Genomic DNA, 21,175 nt, shown 5'->3' with positions numbered 1-21,175 from the left:
AATCGAGAAGGGCAGAGACGGACCGGATTCTAGTAGCACACAGTCCTCGAGAGCCCGCTCACAGCTCTCGTTTGTTCTGCTTACTAACGAGCAGCCTGCGTTGCTGATGTTCGAAAATGGAATAAGTTTTCCGGCAAAATGCAAATCCAACAGCAGCAGCAGCAGCGGCATGGCGCACGTGCTGCCCTTTGCTCGGCTCGGTTTGGCCGCCGGAGTGAGGATGCACCGCGGGATCAGCAGGAGAGCAGCAAACGAAAGAAACACCGGCGAGAGAGTGGTGATGATTTGTTTAGATTATGTTCTATGCTCAGCACGGGTTTTTTGGCGCTCGGTGGGTGCGCAACGGTATTTTCGGGGACGCTATAGGTCGACGGCCACAACGCCGGTGCGCCCTCCGGTACACGGTTCGTGCTGATCGCGCGGAGCTGATGCTTTTAATGATTTTCCTCTTTCCAAAGCGAAAACCAGCACCCTTTTTACTGGCAGCCCCAGAGGTTCCCGTTCCCCCCCCCCCCCACCCCCTCCTCCCACCCTTCCAGAGTGGTCTTGAGATTTGTCGTGAAATTATTACCCCGCTCCCCTTTCGACCGTGCCACACTCCAAGATGGAGTGGCACCGCTCTCCGCTCCTCGTATATATCGATTTGCCAGCGAGCCCTGGCTTGGTCTGGGCTGGCTGGCTGGCTGGCAGGCTGGCAGGTTAGTCGTCTCGTGAGATCACTGAACAGAGCAAGGGACGCTGTGTGTATCTGTGTGTATCTTTGTGTGTTCATGACACTACGAAAATAGAACTCCGGTACGATTAATTTTAAATGAGGCTCATCAGACCGCCATCGCCAAACACTCCACCATCACCCTTTTTCGAGTCGCGCCGCGATCGACGACGACGACTGACGGGAAATTCGCTGCAGGGAACATTTTCTTCCCGCGATGAGGTGGTGTGTTATGTTGGTGCGATTGATGCGACGTGCCCGAGCATCGACGACAATTTGTAACGAGGCGACGCGGTTTGCCAAATCAGGATTATGCCCCATCAGCAATCGATCCCTTGGGAGGTCGGTGAGGTTTTGCATCGATATCGGAAGGTTTGTCTTTTGATTAAGCATTTGCAATCGACTGCAATTTCTGGTGTGAGACCAGCGAACGGATTTGATGCGCTCTGCGTTCACTAATCATCATTAGCATCATTATCATCGGGCTCTCGAAAGCCTGTTGAGCGAGAATCGCTTTTAAAACTGGGATTACGTATTTATTTATTTTTAGTTACATACATTTTTTTATGAATGCTGATCCTTTCAATAGTATTGTGTAAAGCTTTGGGATCAATTGAAGGAAAACTGAGAACGATATTAATTTTCGAACAATCGCTCTTCGTTCCCGGATCATTGCATCTCGTTTTAAATATTCTTGAAAGCTTTTAGTTTATTCGGACAAAAAACATAAAATTCATTAGATTATTCTCAAAAAATCGTCTAAATTGAGCCCTTTTATGTCCCGAATTAACGCAAGCCCGCTTCTTTCAGCTGAAGCGCTGTATCTCCTTCCACTCTTCCACCATTTTCTCCAATTAATCCGTTAAATCTGCTGGCCAGCCCGTTTGTTTGCTGGGCCGACTGTTTACCGATCTCAATGTTACACAGACCGGCTTCCAAGATAAATAGCTCGCCACGGTAGCCTCCCTGCCGGCATGGGATTGAGTGTGGATCAAAAATCGATATCATCCACCCGCTCAATTCAATTCCCGCTGTCCAGTGGGTTCCAAAAGAAGGAAACTTTGTCGTCTCTGGTCAATCGATTTTAGATTTTATGCGAGTGTGTGCTGTGGCCACTCTCGCTCTCTCAGACAATTTAATAATGTATTAAAACTTTAGAGAACTGCTCCAACAGACTGTGAACCGATGGACGTGTGTCTTATCGTCTTGTGCAATCTCGAACTGGCACATCTTCCTCCACGATACGACACTCTACTGTTTAATCCCCCAGGCTTATCGCAAGCTTAAATCGTGAGACCCATCAACACGTTTAACGACCAATATTTGCGGCTTGAACGGATTAGATTCGATTTACTACATTCTCGCCGTCGTCTTCCTCCTTACCGTATCGTGAGACCGTGCAAAACGAGCTTCCGGTAGAAGCTCGACTCCAGTGCTTGTCGTTCTCCGGTCCACCGGCCCTCGGTTCGCTGGCAGATTTTTACGATCGACCATGCCGTGATACCACTGACCTACTAACGATGGGCGAACCAAGTAACTCGATCTCGATGTGTTTGATTTAATTATAATTAGAATGGCAACTCCCTCGGTGGCCACCAACGAGCCACCAAGCCACGATGCGGGACTTTTGGGGTCAGTATTGAGTTCTAACCAGCACCAGCAGCAGTTATCTCCCTCCCGGGAGGATTTGTAATTCATTTACATCAATCTAAAATATTGTCAGCTTTTCATTTCGATTGGATAACACGCCACGTCACGTCGTGCGTGATTACTGTCCTACTCTCCAGGGGTCACTCCACAGGCCACAAACACACCGGCGAGTGCTCCACGCAAGTGCTCAATAATTACCACAACAATCATCACGAACCACGGATCTCGACATCCTTATTATGCTCTTGCTGGCAGGCGGTTCCGTGCCAGTGCCAGCGAATTCGCATCCATTCTGCGTTCCTCGCAAACTCCCAACTCCCTTTCTCCATTGGTGTTCACTTACCGCTTCCACCGCTTCCCAAAGTCGCAGGCCGCTGCTCGAACAATTCGAACCTCTTCAATTTACATAATTGAACCTGCTGATTCCTTTCCGCGCGGATGCTTCAACCGGCCCCGGGGGGGCGGGGATGGCAGTAGGTCGTCGTTGTCGTCGTCGTAGTCGTCGTAGTCATCATCATCATCGTCTGCTGTCTCCAGATGCGCAGCTTGAGCGATTTAAAAGCGATGTCACTGGGCACCGCGTGCACCATGCACCGTGCAATCGCACACGTCGACGTCTTGTTGCTCCCCCCACCCGGGACTGGAGGCCTCCCCAGGAGCTCCGGAGCTCTGATTTATCGTCCACGGCTTCGGCTCCACGCGCCACACCATCCCGTGTGATGCGCGGCTTTGTTTTAATTATCCCCGGCCATCACGGGCCAATCAGGCAGTCGGCGCGCGTTAGGTTCGTTTGGAACGCGGGAACAGAACCGTATATCTTGGTACGGCACAACTTCCTTTACGCCCTAAAAAGCAAACTCGATGCTTTATTCCCTTTTTGGAGTCGTGTGCTTGGTCCTCAATGGCCCCATGAACACATGTTAGCATCATGTTGTGCGGCTAATGCGCATTCGGCATGGCGAGCACGTGCTTCCACGGCCATCAAGCAAAATCACGAAGGCCACCATCGCACTAATCATGTCTCAATCACTCGCCAGCCGGCCGGCTGGCCGCCCAGTCAGGAGGAGAAAGTGGTCTACATGTGCTGCTCAACCTGTTTGAACCGATTGGATGCCATTGGATCATAAATCGCGATTACTTGGTCGCCGACACGCCGATCATAAAGATTAATTCGCTCCAGCGCGGAATGCCGCCACTCGAGGCGCACCACAAGCCGGTATTCCCGCCGTTGCGTAGCCGCGAACGTTTGAGAGTTCAGGAAAATTGATTAACGACAACATGGACCAATTAGCACCACTACAGAGGAGGGGGGATTCCCGCACACCATCTCGGCGAATCGATCAATAGTGAGCCCAAAAGATGTTTGCCAAAAACCTGGTGGAGACAACTCTCACAATAAACACCGAACTCCGTATTAGGAATTCGATGTCCATCCGTGGGCCACTTTCGTCTTTTTTTTTTTTTGCACCATCCTGCGCCAAGCATTGCCAACTGAGATTCGTGAAGCTCGCAACATTTGTACAAATTCCTTGCCAGCGTGCACTGCCGCTCGCGGGCGAATAAGAAAGGGAAGTAGAGGCCAGTGGCAATAAAAGCGACAAAAAGGAGTTCGAATTCGGTACCACACAGCCCCATGGCAGCATTCCCACGCATCCCAAGAGCAGCTCCTAAAACTAGTTTGGCCGATTGGTCGATTGGAAATACGAATTCGTTTCGAGGCATTTTGCGTCTTTTTCTCCCCACGTGCCACGTTTGTCCTCGTTGATACCGAATTCTGTATAGCCGCAGCATTGCGCAACGCAAACTGGAAGCACCGGATCAATCTGCTTCGAACAAAACCTTGATAAGGCCGCACAGTGCTGAAGCTGGTCACTCCTGTCTGGAGTGACTCAAAGCGAGGGGCCCCAATCAACGCATCAAAGCCACCGCGTGCAGGATAATGTTATTTGGAGTGTAGAGCTCAAAACATCATTAAACCGAAATGGCAGGTCACGTGAACTGCAACGATAGTTGAGCAACGCCACGGTACAACGGTACACGCAACTCCCCTTTCTCGGCCAAGAGTAGGTCGTCGATTGAGATGGAGCCCGGATCTGACACGCACGATCTCTCACGATCATCAGTCAGACACGCACCGGAACCGCAAACAATGCGAAATCGAAACCCAACCGCCGGGGGTGGCGGGAAAAAAAACAACTGCCAGATACTGGAACCTGAACTGAAAGCTCGTAGTGAGCGGCCCCGTAGTGATACCGAGCTATCGAGATCTAGTCGATCGCCGCGTTCCAGCGCCGTTCGCGCGGCCTTACTCGCACGCACACTGTTGGTGGTGGCGGCGCAGGTTCACTAATTGAACATGCGGTGGAACATGAGTAAAGGGCGGAACTGCGCGGTACGCACTACAGTCAGGGAACTCGCGGTCCATAATTGGGCGACACTTACCTGGACGCACAGCAATAAGTGACCTCGCTCGCTTGCTCGCTCGTTGGGGGTTTATTATCGTTTTCGCCCCCCCAAAACGAGCACCCTGCATGCTGTGCTGCAGCAGGTGACTTTAAAAAGATGGCCACGGCGCATTCACTCGCGCGTCGCGCCGGTCATCTCGGTCATTAGCTAAACAGGTTTTTGTGCGGTTTTTTTATTCGATTTTTAACGGCCTAAGATGCCGGCAAGTCGAGCTCACGACAGGTCGCAGTAGGCAGTGTGCACAGAATCATCAGAGTTCCTGAGGTCCATCGCGGCCAAATAAGGCCAAGCTAGTTTTAGAGAATCGAGAGTGTGTGTCTCGTCGTAGAAGATGATGGCCGGCTGCCTTATCGCCTCGGCTGTCACCACCGGTGCCGAGGTGTCGTCGCAGATTCGGATGCAGATTGTCGCCCGCTGTTTGATTGACATGCACAAGCCGACAGGTAGATCTCTCTGCGTCTCTCTCCTGGGAAAAAAAAAGATTCGCGACGATCACGCCGAACCTGAGCTTCGGTTGGAATGATGAATGAGCACTTAAGACGTCTTGCGTGGGGCCTTTTTGGAACGAAACCAAATCTCTGGAGGGAAGGAACAAGAACTGAAAGCTTAACCTTGGCCGGATCCGGATGGTGCCTTATGCCGTACTACCTGCCGCCCGCAACTAATAGACCGGTGATTGATCGACGTGCGGATGGTTCCCTCCGTGGTTCTAAAAACCCCTGGGTGGCAGAATCATTAAAACATAAACTTTATGGAGTTCTCTTGGCCGTAACCGGCCTGTCAATCGTCACCTTCCTTTTTTTTGCAAACGTTTTCTGAAAAAAAGGAGTGCCCGAGAAAGGTCAGCACCATCGACGAGGTGATCGCTGGGCGTTCTAGCTTTCTGCAAGATTTTTAACAACCAATTTTCATGTTGCTATCGATGCTGAGTGCTGGAGTGCTGGGTACACCTTTCTCCACGGTGTCTCGCTCGCTCGCTGCTGCGCATCTCAGGCGTCGCTGGCCAAGGGACTTTTTTTTCGTTGAAACGCCCACTGGTCGTCGTCGTCGTCGACATTCCTTGCGAGCGTCCAATTAGTTTGCAATAAATTTAATGCTCACTCAGGACGGGTGGCATTTCTCGGCCCTCGGTCTCGCTCGGTTGCTTTATGATTTTTTTTTCTTTTCTTTCTCCTGGCCAGCGCGATTGGCGCACCAGCCAGTGGCACGTGGAATGGCGCGCGATGGAACGGCCTTGCTCGCCGTGTGAGCTAAAAACAAATCCGCCACCGCACCGCCATTGCCCTTGCCGGGTGCTCTTCGGGTTGGGTTTGGGGTTATTTTCGGATGAACCGGCGACAACACCGAGGGATCCCCTGGTCTACTACTACTACTACTGCGCCTACTACGCGCCTGTCAAAACAACACAATCGGCAATGATTTGCACTTTCGTGCGGAAAACGCAGCGGCCGCGCGGCTGCAGATTTTCTTGGAATGTCTGGAATGTGTTGGATGGGTCGCAGTCGCAAAAACACGCATTTCTCGTCGTCGTCGTCGTCGACGGCCGCGACATTCGAGTGGCGCCTCGCTCTACGCACCGCAGGCGATGGAATCCGAGATCAACATCAACAGGAGCATCACTCATCCCGAACGTTGCCACTGCCGTTGGCGCCGCCGCCGGCATCGATCGTAAAGAGTCTTGATAGATCGTCGACGGGGCCACGGGGTGGGCACCAAAACAAAGTAACCTGTGCTTCCTGCCGCTGGTGCTTGGCCATTTTTTTCCCCGCGCAGCTCTTATTTGGAGTTAACCAATCCGGTAGGCAATCTGGTCCAGAATTGATGGCGCTCGTGTCCACCGACCGGGCTGAGTGACGGGAAAGGTGTTGCAATTTATGGCCAATATGGTACAGAAGGAGGGTATGCGCGTGTTCCGTACCATGCCGTGCAACATTACACGGTTGATTGGTTTTTGAACGGTTCTGATCGATCCGCGATTCGCTCCCTGTGGTGCAAAGGGTGGCCAAGAAAAATAAGGGAACCTCTCCAGACCACTCTCTCCGTACCTCTTTATCGTTCACTCGTCTCTGGCCAGGTGTTCTTTATTTTTGGAGTCTTTGTTGTAAAATTTTGTTCGCGATTAGGTCCTGCGGTGATTTATTGCCCATTGGGGCCGTATCATGTCATCGACACGTGGTCAATCGAGGGGTCAGTTCGTCGCTAATGGCCGCGTGCACGCGCCCGTCGTTGTCCTCATCGTCCTCGCAAAGCTTTTATGGGCCCTCGCTAGTTTCGGAGGGCCAAGTTGAGGGGTTTTAAATATTCATAAAAAAGAAATACCGAAATCATCGTTAGGTACTCCGAATCGTCACTAACACAACAGGACAGTTTCCGGTAAGGAACAAACGCGGAACAAACTTTAACGCTAATGCCTCGCGAGGGCGCACACAACAAATCCGACATTTACGTTGCGCTCGGCGATGTTCCCTCCTCTCCCGATGATTTACGATGGTTGCGGCCATAAAGCATCAATATTTACATTTATAAATATCTGTCTTAGCGGTGGGAGTTACCAGGCCCACCACTCATTCCCCCCCTCCCGGGGCATACCGTTTAAAAACTGAGTCAGATTCTTATCGGCCAGCAGAGGAATCACCTGCTCTCGAGCTCAAGCTCAAGGTTGATAATGGTTTGGACGACAAAACAACGACGACGACGACGACGTCACCGACGGCTTTAAATGGCATCGCGCTCCGATCGATCACGACTTCAGTGAGGTTCCCAAAAAAAAAATGCGTCTTCAGCGGGTCTTTTCCCGTACCCCGGGTCACGATCTGCTCCGGGCGTTTTATTTCTGCGGAACGGAAACGGAAACGCCTCCTCAGTAGTAGCAGCAGCAAGCCGCCGGCAGGCCGGCCAGTATCGGAACGAAGCAGATGCCGCGCCATCGTCTTCACGGACCGATGAAAGGCAGGAAGGAAGGAAGGAAGGATGGTAGCAGCACGGCATCATCCGCACCGAAATTCCTTTCCAATTACTGGCGCACGGATGCGTTCGGTGGCGCGTGGTGTTCCTGTTGTTTTCCGCCCCCGTCGCCCCATAGCGTGGCCACCCTTAGTAGGTGGTTTGTGTTGTTCAGTTTTATACTTTGCCGCACCGCCGCGTTTGCCGCACCGGAATGGCGTTTGAAGTTGACCAGCGGCTGGATGCTGGGTTGGCCAGGGCTGGTCAAGTTTAATTTCATCGTGCGGTGCGGTACGGTGCGCGTGTTTTGCGCCTACACGCTGGTGGAGGCGCCCCGCCCTCCCCAGGGGAGAACCGGAAGCCCCTTTGGCCAGCTTGGACATTATTTGTCGGCATTCTTGGTTTCGCCGAATCGCACCAAACACCAACCGCCGCCGCCAGAAATGACGCATGACGCAGAGTGATGGAGGATAGTGCGACATAAAAAAGGAAAAAACAAGTTATGACCGATGGGCAGACTTGTCGTAAGAAATCGTAACCAGATCGCCCTGGTGTGCACTGGCTTCCAATTAAAAAAAAAAACACGCCAGCGAGGGGCAGCAGAATTCGAATTACCCATAAATACACATCGACGACTGGGGCAGACCGAGGACCGAGGACCGAGAGTCATCGGATGTTTACGATTTAAGTGATTTTTTTTTAATGCCCCTTGCCCCGCTTCGGTGGACTGTACTCTAGGGTCTGGTGGCCGTGTTCTGTGAGGTCTCGCGCCAGGGCCAAGCATCATATCCCAAGGCCAAGACGCCATGCGGTGCAGAAGCAGTTGCAGAAGCCTCATAGCAGCAGGCGATGCGTTCTCCCTGCCACTCTTGCAACGACCGTCGCCTGCTGTGACTGGCACCACTCCACTGGATAACAGCGAGCGTCGATGGTGGCGGCAGTACCACCAACTACAAAGGCGATGCGTACAACGTGCAGTACAAAAACCGAGACCCTGGCTACCCCAGGAGGAGAAGGAACTATCAGGCACCAGGCAGCCGGTGGCACCAGGTTTATCTTGAGTAGGTTCCGCCTGCCACATAACACTTAACGCCGGGGCCTCTGTCCAACAGTTCGTCATAGTTCAGGAGGGTCGAAACATATTTACTATCGGGAACATTAAAGATCACTACAGATCATCTGCGTCCAGCACAAGCCACGAGCCCCCCCCCCTCACCCGTCTGTAGGGCTAGTAACACAACTTTTTTACTAGGTCATCGACCGACCGACCGACCGACCGACCGACCGACCGACCGCCCGGTATCAGCCAACCGCCCACAGTCACTGCACGTGTCATCGGGGCCTCAAATTGGCTTATCAGAGACGACGCCGCAGTACTTTCGAGGGGCAATTTCGTGTTTAATGGCCACGCTCACTCGTGGTTGCCGGTTATTGCCGGTTGAGGCGTGCTCGGAACCGCATTCAACAGGCCCACGGTACGCCTGCGTGTGTTTGGTGCCATCGGATCGATGCTAGATTTCACAACTCTCTAGCAAAGTCCCTGGCGCACCAGTCCGGCGAACCAGGCGGACAAATGGACCATGCTGTCCGCGCACCTCAACCGTGGCCTCACTATGAGACGCTTGAGATACTTTTGGCAACACCGGCAGGCAGGCATCATGCGTGCGAGAGAGTCGCTGCCATGGCTTTTGCGATCAGGATCCTCGTTTGAGTTTTCGACCTCTAGCCGACCGGAGGCATGTGGGTCCCCGGGGGCCATTCTTTCCTTAATTTTCGGTCTCCAGACCCGAGGGGAGGGACTAATGTTCGCAAATGATGCAGTCACCATCCTCGCTACCGCGATCGGCGCGATCACGACGAAAGGTCGGCGGCGCTGTTAGTTTTTTTTTTTCTCTACCCCCTTTCTGTTAACGTTAAAAGCCGCCACAAATTGAGTTAGCGATTAGCGAATCGCGAGCGGTAGCAGACGACGGCCCGCGGCCAGCGGGGAGTGATAATTTTTGCGGCATTTCGCGATGGCCATGTGGTGTTAGCTCGCTAAACGCAGCAGTAGCAGAAGCACCTGTTGCGTGCTAGACGAGCGGAGATCGTGGACAGAAAGGTGCTGTAATTGCCTGCTTTAGACCTCATCGCGTCATCGATTGGACCTTGGTCCACCATCGATTGGACCTTCTGCAACGCGCTACCATTGTCTGCGTGTCGACTGGATCGACACTGAAGATGAGGAACAACGGTCGATCCGGTCCTCTCGCTCAGCGTCGCTACGCACCAGTTATGCCCCTTTTTTGTTTTTGGTCATAGTCCAGCACATCCTAAGTCTATATGCCAATGCTTCGAAGCCAAAACAATTAAGTTCCTCATTTGGAAAAACAAATACATTTCGCCCCGGTTTTTAAAACCATTCCCTACTTTATCACCCCAAACAAGGCCAGAAAAGAGAAAACAAAATTAAATTGTATCATAAAACGCCTAGGCCTAGGCTGCTGCGATTGAGTGATCGCGCGGCATTCGAAAGCTCACACCGCAAGAAGTTATCCCTTCCCTTGCCTCGATCCTTTGTTTGCTTTCTCCGATGCCACGATGGTGCGTTCCTGGCAGGACGAGGAAAGGACCGCCCTAACCTGTGCCGCCTTGACCTCGTCCTGGCCGCGGCTTGATTGCCGTATCCTGATGACGTTATAGGCCCTAGGGCTCTTACCTTGGTAGGTGGCATGTTCGAGACGCCGCCGCTATCTTCGATTCTGACACCGTCGCCACACTAATGGAACCGGATGCTGCATTAGTCCTGCAGGATATCCCGATGAGAATCCAGGTAGAAGCGACACATCAATCGAGGATCCTTTTTCTTTTCTCTCTCTCTCGATTCACCGACATTCCAGATCGCGGCGCCTTCCCCCTTGCTCGAGAGTCAACGACGATATCACCCTCTGCGTCGGTGAAACGGGAATTGAATTCCAAGCGTCCTCCTCTTCCGACATTCCTTTTCCACAGCCAAACTTTGGTACCTCCCGAAAAAAAAAACGGTGGCGGACCGGAACGTCGCGGCATTGCGCGAGTGCTAACAGAAGGTGTCAATAATTTAGCGGTCCATCGAATCTAGGGAAACAGACAACTCGTGCGCACTTGAGCGACGCTTCAGACGCTCCAGCCCACCCCCCCACTGACCGCTGGTGTTTAACATCCGGCATTCCATCCGCATGCTGCTGGCAATGTTGGCTGGACGGCGTGAAAGAAAGCAAAAAAAAAGAGGTGACTAAATTCTGCGGATGACGCGTATGTTGTTGGCTGAAATCAAACAACAACAAATTGGAGGCAACCACGGTCGATGCCACGCGCTCGAAGAAGTGGCGTTTGCGTGCGCCTTGGGCACGGGCGTGACAAATTAATTTGAACAACCAGCACCACTCTAGACTTCTGAGACCACACGGGTCTGCGCACGGGTTTCGAAGATCAGATATCAGCTCGCCAGCACGATGATCACACATCGATTTCGATTCGAACGATCAAGTACGTGACAGGATCGTTTATTGCTCGCTCGCTCCTCATCAATCATCAGGACATCATCAAGAGACAGATCGCACACTCGTTTGATTGCTGGAATGAGAGCAGATCAATATTGTGATGGTGTTTAACATAAATTGCCATGACGCTACCGGCACTCGGATTCGCTTTTGACGCACATGCTCTTTTTCGGGAACGATGTGTCACAGGTCCGTGGACGAAACAACTGACAAAACACATTTCCACTTCCACCGTGGGGTAATAAAGTAAAGAATTTGTAGATTCAGGATGCCTCGAGTAACCGCGAGCCGAGCATCTGCTTCAATACGTTCCTTCTTACGGAGTACTTCATTTCGGGCAGGCCACATTCATTGGCCACTGCCCACGTATAGCGTGGAATGCACAAAACGACTTACGTGGTAGCTGGAATGTTGGCCAAAAACACTCACTTTCTCACGAAACGACTGGAGTGTTGATAAAATGAAGGAAAAACACCAAAACAACTTGCCACAATCGTCACATCGACATCGTTCTAGTAGCATCCTCGCACACAGCTGATCGTTAATCGCATTCTCTTCCTTTCGCACTCACTCGCTCCTCGCTAATGATGGCCCGAGATCATAAGCTAATGATGGCGCAGCTGTATCGCGCCTTCCCTTCCGGCACCGGCCAGTGGATGCTATTTCCGAACAGAGTCAGTCAGCCAGTCGGGCGTTAGGGATCGTGGGTCAATGTTGAAGATTATTTTTGGCCATCCCCCGTCCCCAGGAACCGTGGTGGAAGAGGAAGCTCTATTAATACTCCGACCGGCAGTCCGTTTGTTGCGGTTTTGCGAATATCAATGGCCACAGAGTTCTAAAGTTAGACCGATACGCCCCACGCGGAAAGAGAGAACGAGCCAGCGGGGGGGGGGGGGGGGGGGGGCCCCACTGCCACAACCGGAGATGGTGGCCAAAGATTTGTTTGTTTATGCTTTCCGTTCTTAATGTTGTTTCCACATACACACGCGGCGTTCCTACACATGAAAGGAATTCGCGGCCAACACCACCATCCGTCCCCGATCGCCGGCCAGGCCATCCGCCAGCTGTCATCGACCGGTGGTTGTACCGGCAGCCGTGCGGATGGGAAGCTGGCAAACGATTTATGGAGTGATCGGACGGATTGACAGGCCCGACTGGCCCGAAACCTTCGGGGGGCCCATCATCATCCGTAAATCATTAACGCGCCCAGGCCACTGGCTGCTGACAAGAAGCGCTCCGCCACATTCCAGCGATCACGGTAAATGGCCACATTCGGTGGACCATTAGGTACGTTTATACCGGCTGCGCGTGACTATGCGCTACTATGTTTACATTGTAACGCCCGGTGGAGGAAGTGAATCATCGCAAATCGGGAGCATATTTTGTGTGTTCCTTTCCTCACATTGCGTAGGACGCGCGTACCACGCACGTGGTGAATCATGAATGACCGTAGCACCACGCGGTGCTCACGTTTAATTACGCCAAATGCTTGACCGTGGCGTTGTTCAGGAACTTATCGTTACTATCGGACTCGATATCGAGGGCATGTATCTTGACCACCGAAAACAGCGGACGTGTGACCAGAGTGACCAGACCACCGGCACCGCCAATGAGTCACAGGAACCCCCTTCTCTGTAACGGCATCATCATCCAATCAGATAGAGACTGGCAGCACATCAAAGTCAAAGGTCCGCAAAATCCCCTCAATGAAAGAGCCTCGTCCACCGCCTACTTTTTTCTTCGTTTTGCGAACCCCGCAGGAAGAAGGCAACATTGACAAGCATTCGGGGGCCCTCTCGAGCCTGGTGCTGGTGTCATGGATAGAAACAAGCATTTTCATCCATTTGCGCGATAAGAGATCTCGCAACCGAGAGACCGAGACCGAGAGAAGGACGCTGCTGCTGCTGCTGCTGCTGCTGTTGCTGGTTGCTTCACATCTGGTTTCGTCTTCGTCTCATGTCTGCGACCGGCTTTCACGCCGCTTGTGGACACCCCCCGAGCGAGGCAGGCCCTATCGGTTCCTATTCCCATTTCGGTTCTCGCTCGCAACGATTTGTTTGTGTACCGACCGAGAGAGCAGAAGAGAGAAGAAGCTGCGGCAAGGCCAGGTACAACCTTTCCATGTAATTATTGGAGCCGAAAGTAAACATCCGAGCGTCGAGTGTTCCATAATTCATGTCCCCAGGCACACCAGGCAGAACATGCAGGCCAGCCAGGCGGATATGCAACGGAGCGGAGCCCATGCTGCGCAAACAGCCCGCCCGAATACGCGTCTGCTGCACTTTGGCATCGTCATCGAGATGCAGTGCTCCGGACTCCGGAGTGAAGCGGCAGATTAGGACGTACTTACCGACGGATTACCGACGCCCGGTGCATATGAACCGCTGGAAGCTGATCAGCATTTGGGATTGCCCTTGTGGTGCATCGGTGACGGTAGCTCACCAGCAGCCCTCGGGGCCTCAACACAATAACTCAAGGACCGATGCGTCTGTACCATGTGAAGTATGTGGCCCTTTCTGGGTTCTGCTACGCCGGCAACAACAATTTGTCGCGCTCCCTTGTGATCCTCGGTAGGGGCTTCCTATTCAGCTCTAACCTTCACTTCCATTCTGCTAATACACTTCGAGTGTTTTAACCATTTACGGCACCGGGAGGATGACAAACAGAAAACGGCGTACGGTTCCGGATACTGCGCCATCAGAGCTTAGAGCCAAGAGTTAATAGCTTGATGGCCATCATCGGCCCACCGGTGATCGGGATTTTCCTCCGTTTCCAATCTCCTAAATCTGGTACTCCCTCAAGTAAGCACCTCGACGCGAAGCACCTACACAGCACTGCGTCACACAACAATAAAAACACCAACGAAACATCAACCCATTCAACCTGTCGGTCAGCTGACACCTCGACGCTTCGCATCCTCATCGCGCGTTGAGGTTTGAGGCCGGTGATCCATCAAAATCGCGCGCTCGAACAGGCCACGCACTCGTCGTTTATCTTTCCGCCAACAATCTTCGCGTGGCCAAACGGGACCACCACCAGCACCGGCCTTTCCTGCTGGTGCTGGCTAATTAATACGCGATTGTCACAAATCACCGACCGCCCGTGGGGACGGAACGCGTGAGTTCGTTGGGCGTTCCTCCCGGACATGGTGAAGACGGATGCGACGACGACTTGGAAAACGGTTTGTGCGCGGGTCTTCCGTCGCTGGGGAATCCCCTTGTTCGATATATTGCGCCATCGAACGCTCACAGAGCCGCAGAGCGGGGTGGAGGCCACCGAATGTACTTGGCGTAAAGCGATGCACGTTAACCACCGTGAAGAGGTGGACACACCGGTCGTGAACTAAGGCGACAAATTGAGCGAACTAATCCGCACTGTAATCCGCGCGCGCGCTCGCTCGCTGACCTGGTGCGCAAGTCATTGTTTCACGAGCGATTTCTAAGCTCCGGGTCCGCGTGGTTTTTCGCTTTTTCGGGGACAACCAAGTGGGAAATCCCACCGTCATCGTAGTGCCGAAAAATCACCGAAAATCTTTAGCACGACAAGACACCGCCGAGTTGGCAACAGCGGATTTGCTGTTGCTGATCGCGGTACGATCCACGACGATGATCATTCGCTGTGGTGCGAATGTTGCGGATACAATCACGTGAGTCGGCATGTTTCCACCTCCGTTACTGCTGCAGATTCAAGTCGTACAAAAGAAAAACGACGAAATGTCCGAGCCCAGCGTCACGTTTCTTGACCGAGTGGCAGCAAAAACAAACGACCGGCCCGCTACCGGCAGATTCAATCCTGCGGGCCCAGATTGAGCCATCGCTTTGACGCCACATCTAATTAGCAGTCGGTCCTTATCGACATCGAACAGTTCCTTTTTTATCTTCCTTTTATTTTTGCTTTTACTCTCTAAAATTATTCCTGAAACTACAAAAACCCTGAACCCCGGGTTGTTACCGCCTGCGTTACGTGCTTTGGTTCAATAAGTCCGCGAGTCTGGTGCCCGCATCCTCGTTCCAGCGCTGCGCTCTACTCCACTCTAATGCGTCCACGGACGAGTGCACGCTTTGCACTCACATTAAACGAGAAAACGCCCCGAACGCCCCAAAAACCCCGCGCTATCGACTTAATCGTCAGTATCTGGGCTGGTGATCGGGACGGCAGTCCGTTGTGGTGAGATCCGAAGGCTCGATTTGTTTTGGACCCCAGCACAAATGGTTATTATAGGGCGCGATACGACGCGACTGACCGATACGTGAGCGCGCGCACGATAAAGATTTATGGCGGGCTGGAACTGGTGCGTGGCGTTAGCTGAGAGATACGCATTCACGCAGCCCGATAGCCAGACCATGCCAGGCGTATTGCATGGGAAGCTGGAAGCTTCCCTTTGCTGGTTTAGAACTGATTTCGAAACCGAACTCATTACTCCGAAGTTGAAGATGTCATAAAACGGGGCGAATGATTAAAGATTATCACTGGGTATGCCTTTAGTGCCCTGCTGCTTAATGCTATGGTGTGCGATCGTGCACTGGCTATGAGCGCAATGAGCTGCCATGTTGTAACATGCTGGACCGTCATTAGGGGATTTGCTGGAAAGTTCTGACCACGATTGTGTCGTTAGTTTAAATGATGTTTCGCTATAGAATTTTCTTCAAGCTGTCTGCTTTTGTATAAGAATGACACTTTTACAATTGTTTGCAACATTTTGACCATCACAACCATCGATCCCTGGTACGACAGAGCTACTTTCTCGCCATCCACGGCCAACGCTAAAAGCCCTGTTCGATCACATACACCCATGGAAGCGTTTCCGCGTGTCCGCGTGTCCGCTTGTCCATTTTTGGTGATTCACCCTCACCAGCCATTGTTTGCGGTGCGGTGTGTGACTTGCCAAAACTGGGCATCAAGTAAGACATCATTAATGGTCGATACGATGAAAGGGGTGCCACCGATCGGTGGCTTTTTATCGTACGATCCGTCCACTTACCAGCCCCCTCCCTCCTCTTTCAATGTAAACCCTCTCACAGCATGGCACTTTTGCTCTTGTGGAAATCTCTTCATTCTTTGGCGCACTTTCTTGCTACTGCTGCTGGACTTTCCCATGGCCCGTAACACGCTAATTGCCATCCGGTCTTCCGCGCCGTTCCTCTTGCTAATTACTGTTTATCCCCCATTGACACCACCACCACCACGGCACATGGGCTGCTTCAACACTCGATCATCTCGATCGACGCAACGCCCTGTATTCCCCTGGCGCAGTAAGTGTATGCGTCGTCCCCGGTGGCGGCCATTCCCGTGTGATCATATCATGTTCCTCATCGTAACGCTGCATAACGTGGTGCCGGCACCGGCACCTCGCTCACGGATCTCGCGAACCGTGCGTCGTACGCTGTGCAAACATCATCGCGGCGACAGCGTTGACACATCCGCAGACCTCGGCAGGTGATGTGCTTCTGCAGGGGAGATGGATGCCCCCAAACGATCGCCGGTTGGTTTCGCAAGCCACCCCTCCCCTGTCTCTCTTCGCTTTTGTGTGGTGAAGTAAGCCGATTAGTCTTCTTCATTGCGTGCATGCGTGTGGTCTCTATCCCCCTGGCACACCACGCTCACACCACAGGACAGGACAGAACAAATAGCGCCGCGGTGGCGGTGGAGGCCGCGTACCCGGAACTCCAATCAGGGGCTAGGGACGTGAAAAGCAATGCATCTTTCTTAATTTTTCATAAAATATTACCACACATCAACTCTCCGAGAAGCGGAAGAATGTTTAATAGCCAGGAGGGGCATTACCGTAGGAACGTCCTAATCGCGCTGCGTTGCCATGGAAACGCACCGGCGAACCGATGTTCGAACCAAAAGCAGATCACCACCAACCGACTGGCTCCGGCGAACTCAATCCCCGCATTCGCATAACATTAGCATCCCATTTCGCGGCTAGGTGGCCACTGGCCCATCATACCATTGCGCGCTCTAAAATGCTAAACTGCTGCTGCGTCTTCTTGCCACCCCTTCTCCTCGCGTGTCTTTTTCTATTTGCCTATTAAGTGAGTGAAATCCCGACGGTGGCGACGACGACGGCGGCGGCTATCTGGCTGCGCTCCAGACAACCAAGAGATTGACCAGCGAGCGACGAGCGAGCGTGCTTGGCCAAGGCGCGATGCCTTGCATCGAGGCGCACTTGTAATATGACCTCGCGCTCTCGCCACGACCAGCCATCTGTCTTACGGGACTCAAATTGTGATGATTCGAGCATCTTTCTGCAGCGCTGGATGCTGGATGCTGCTGGACGAGGTGACGAGCGACGTTCCCATGTAACCGATGCCAATGGATCAGAGATCTGCCATGCAGTCCCACACGTGTACTCCTCGATCAACCCTCGAAAGCGGTGTTTGATGCTGCGTAAGATCCCTTAACCCCATCAAGCTCATAATCATAAGTGGAAACGCAAGGTCAATGGTTGGTGCTGCGCTCATAAACCTCACAGCATACTAAACCCCCGACAGGGAGAGAGAGAGAGTGATGGATGCTGCATTAGATGAAGAGTCAATCTTCAATCATCTTCACCACCGTAGGGGACCCGCGGGCGTGCTCACCAACCGTCACCTAAATCAAACGCACGCGGATCAAGTGAGTGTTAAGAGGGTGGTGCCATCGCCCGGGCTCACGTGCAGCAGCAGCAGACCTCGGCTTGACGAATCCGACGATTGGTTCACATTAAAACGGGCCCTAAGTAAACACTATCCGTACTTAGGAAGAGATCCATACCACGACCGTTTTTTTTTTTTTGGACCGCAAAAGGGCCCCCTTTTCCAGAAAGTCAATAAACGTCCCATTAAGGGAGCAACCGAGAAGGGCGTTAAAAAAAATGGTCACAAAAAAACGGGGCCAGGGTCTCTGGCGCTCGAGGGTCTACAACTCACGCTGCAGTGGATTCAGGATACGTCGCCAGGCAGGCAGGCAGGCAGGCAAAGCTGGCAGAGATCACATAAAGCGTAAAATTGGACGGATTATCGTAACAGAACCCCCTCCCGGGAAGTGGCTCCGGAAGCAACCGGAAGCTACGAGCGAGAGTAAACAAAGCAAAGAGTCAGTTACGTGCTAAGCAAACAATCTCCTAGATTACAGCCCGGAACTGTCGGCTGTCGGGGGTTAATCCGGTTTCGGTTCGATTCGGGTTCCAGGCCAGGTACAACCGTTGTCCTGCCGGGAGAAACCCAAAAACCACACGACAAGGCTTTAATCGAAATCGAAATGCATCTGCCTGCCGGCAGTGCAGGGTGCATCGAAAAGCCAGTCAATTTCGGTATTTTATGCTCCGTTAGTTTTTTTTTTCTTCTTTCTTTCTTCTGCTGATGGCCAAAGTGCGTGTCAATAACCGCTTACATAAAATCGGGGGGAAATCGAGGGTGCTGTGCGCGTGGCATCTCCTGTCGGAAGTTGGACCCGCTCGCACTCTAGTGGCGCATAAACAACGCGGCTTAAGTAAACTCGATTATCGATTCCATTCCATTCCGTCCACAACACGCGAGTGCCACGGGGCGTCACGTCATTGCCAGCGCCATTCGGATCATCCTCACATCATCTGATGCCGCCGCCGCTGCCCCCACTTAAGGGGCTCGTAATCAGCCAGATCAAACAGCAGCCCGCCGTCAGTTCATAATGTCCACGGATCCACCAAGGGGCATGCATCTTATCATGCATTGGGCTTCTTCTCCGTCTCTTTTGTCCTTCCCGGATTTGTTTGGATAGTAGAAAGGAACTGCGGTGTTGGACCAAAGAGTGGGTGAAGCATGGAATGAAGCGCATGAATGAGTCCATGATCGACTTCTCCCCCCGGGGGAAGGGGTTGAGGGAGTCTTCACCAGACGGTGTCACTGAACGCCCTCGAATGGCGCACCATTTTCCATCCAACAGGCATCTTGTTGTCTGTAGAGCCTGAGTGGCCCAATGGAGTCGCCTCAGTCACCCGGTGGGCTCGATCTGAGATTACGATCCCATCCTCACAACCTGCAGCGCCCAGACACTGGCAGATTGCAGACAAAATGAACCTGGCACACATAATAAAAGCCTTGCACAATCGCGCCACTACACCGGGAGAGGTGGGCCCTTTCAGCGCAGTCAACGACGTGTCATGTGTGTTGTCAAAATATTTGCCCTCAGCGTATGCGCGAGTCTTCCGCTGGAAAATTCCGCCATCGCCGCGGCCACCGGACCCACCGCGTAGGGCAGTTCTTCAATGTCCATCAGCAGATTCGGTTGGACAGGGTCTTCTGTACACCGCGAGGAACCGAAGAAGCCGGATAGTAGCCGCTGTGCTGCTGCTTTGTTTGCACAGCAGTCCGGCCGAGGTCACCGAGCATGGACACGGTCTCGAAAAACGGGCTGGCCGGGACCACCCTTGAAGAAGATCGCCACGTGTGCGTGTCGCCGCGGTTGTGGCCAAGCATGTTCACATGTTTCCATGTGTTGTATCTGCCAGCCAGCCAGCCAGCCAGTCAGAGACAGAAGGCCACGGCGGCTAATCGTGGTGTCACACCGTTACAATTGTGATCGGACGGTGGTATGCTAATTGGTACAGCAAATATCTTGCAAATTGTTTCAATCTGTCGTGTGGCCAGTGATCTCGTCGATGGTGGTGGTGGTGGTGTCTCGCTGGTGGAATGGAATCTCAAACATCTCTGTTAAGTATGGCGATTCCAACCTTCACCTTCATCGTTTAATGCCCAAAAAACCGAGACCATATATCAACAAATTATTCCTCACACGTCGCGTAAGGTCGCGTGGTTTCCCCCCGTAACGACTGGATACGCCTGGTTGGCTTGCTGGCCAGACTGGATGTCCCAGGCCGGGTATTAAAACATCAATTCCTGTCCGCTTCAACACCTCGATCGGAAAAGGCCAAAAGGCAATACTCAAGGATGCTTACTGGGAGGGAGAGGCTGGGGAATAAATTTGCCACCTGCTTGGCGCACTAACTGGACCCAGAGAAAAATGCTTCGAAAGAATCCCGAAACCGGTCCGGGACCATGCCGGTGTCCGTTTGTCGATGTATTGATCGCTTTATGTCGGTTGGCATAAATGGTGGAATGAATTCATTATGCATGATACTAGGGTACCATCGGACTCGGATCACTTCGAAAATGATTCCGACAAATTTGAATTAACAAGCCACTCGGTAGTGGTGCCAAATCTTGCCTTATCGCGGCCTATCCACTTATCTTTCCTGCCACATCCTAACGTCTTCTTGTTCTCGTTCCCTCTTCCAGCTGAATATCAGTCAACGGGAGTACGAAACCAAATATGCGGAGTACCTGGACCGAGTCAACCGTCGCCAGGCGATGGCCGCACTGGATGGCGAGAGTGCCACCGGTACGTGGTACGAGCAGCGTCGGCTCTTTAGCTTTCCCGGCTCAGGTGAGTTGCTAGACCCCAGCGAGACAGACCACGACGATACGATGCTCTTACGATGCCGTTTTATGGGCAAGATATGCAAACAAATCAATGTGGCCCCACGCTCACTCCGGTGGACATGGGATAATTCAGAATTATGGCTGGGACTTTCACAATCCCCGGTCGTCCCCCGGTGGAAAGGAGGCTTCCGTTCGGGGTCAAGGCTCTCGGTTGTCCGTCCATACCGTCACATCCTCAACGATTCATTCTAAATCGCTTCTTTCGCTGGCTCCCTCACTTCTGCCCGTGAGGAGTTAAGTGAAACACGAAATTTTCGGACATAAATTGCGGGATTACTACTGCGCTGGTTCGATCGATTGCGCGCTCCGGTAGCATCCGACGGATCACAGCATTATGAAACGAACGGACTCCCTGGCTTGTATCACCTTTTTATGCAATGTGTGGTTTCTACACAGCCTCCGGGGGGGGAGGAGAGATA

General features: G+C 52.6%; 1 protein-coding gene across 2 annotated transcripts in view; it reads left to right on the top strand.

Moving 5' to 3' along the window:
* LOC126574857 (uncharacterized) overlaps nucleotides 1-21,175 on the top strand; it is a 28,359-nt gene that overhangs the window by 4,221 nt on the left and 2,963 nt on the right. For both annotated transcript variants that reach the window (XM_050235254.1, XM_050235253.1), the window contains exon 3: nucleotides 20,553-20,700. In XM_050235254.1, coding sequence (XP_050091211.1) covers nucleotides 20,553-20,700 — 148 coding nt within the window. The remainder of the gene's footprint in view (nucleotides 1-20,552; nucleotides 20,701-21,175) is intronic.

The sequence above is a fragment of the Anopheles aquasalis genome, chromosome 3 (genome assembly GCF_943734665.1).
Source record: "Anopheles aquasalis chromosome 3, idAnoAquaMG_Q_19, whole genome shotgun sequence".
Taxonomy (NCBI): Eukaryota; Metazoa; Arthropoda; class Insecta; order Diptera; family Culicidae; genus Anopheles; species Anopheles aquasalis.
This window is presented reverse-complemented; position numbering and strand designations above follow the sequence as displayed.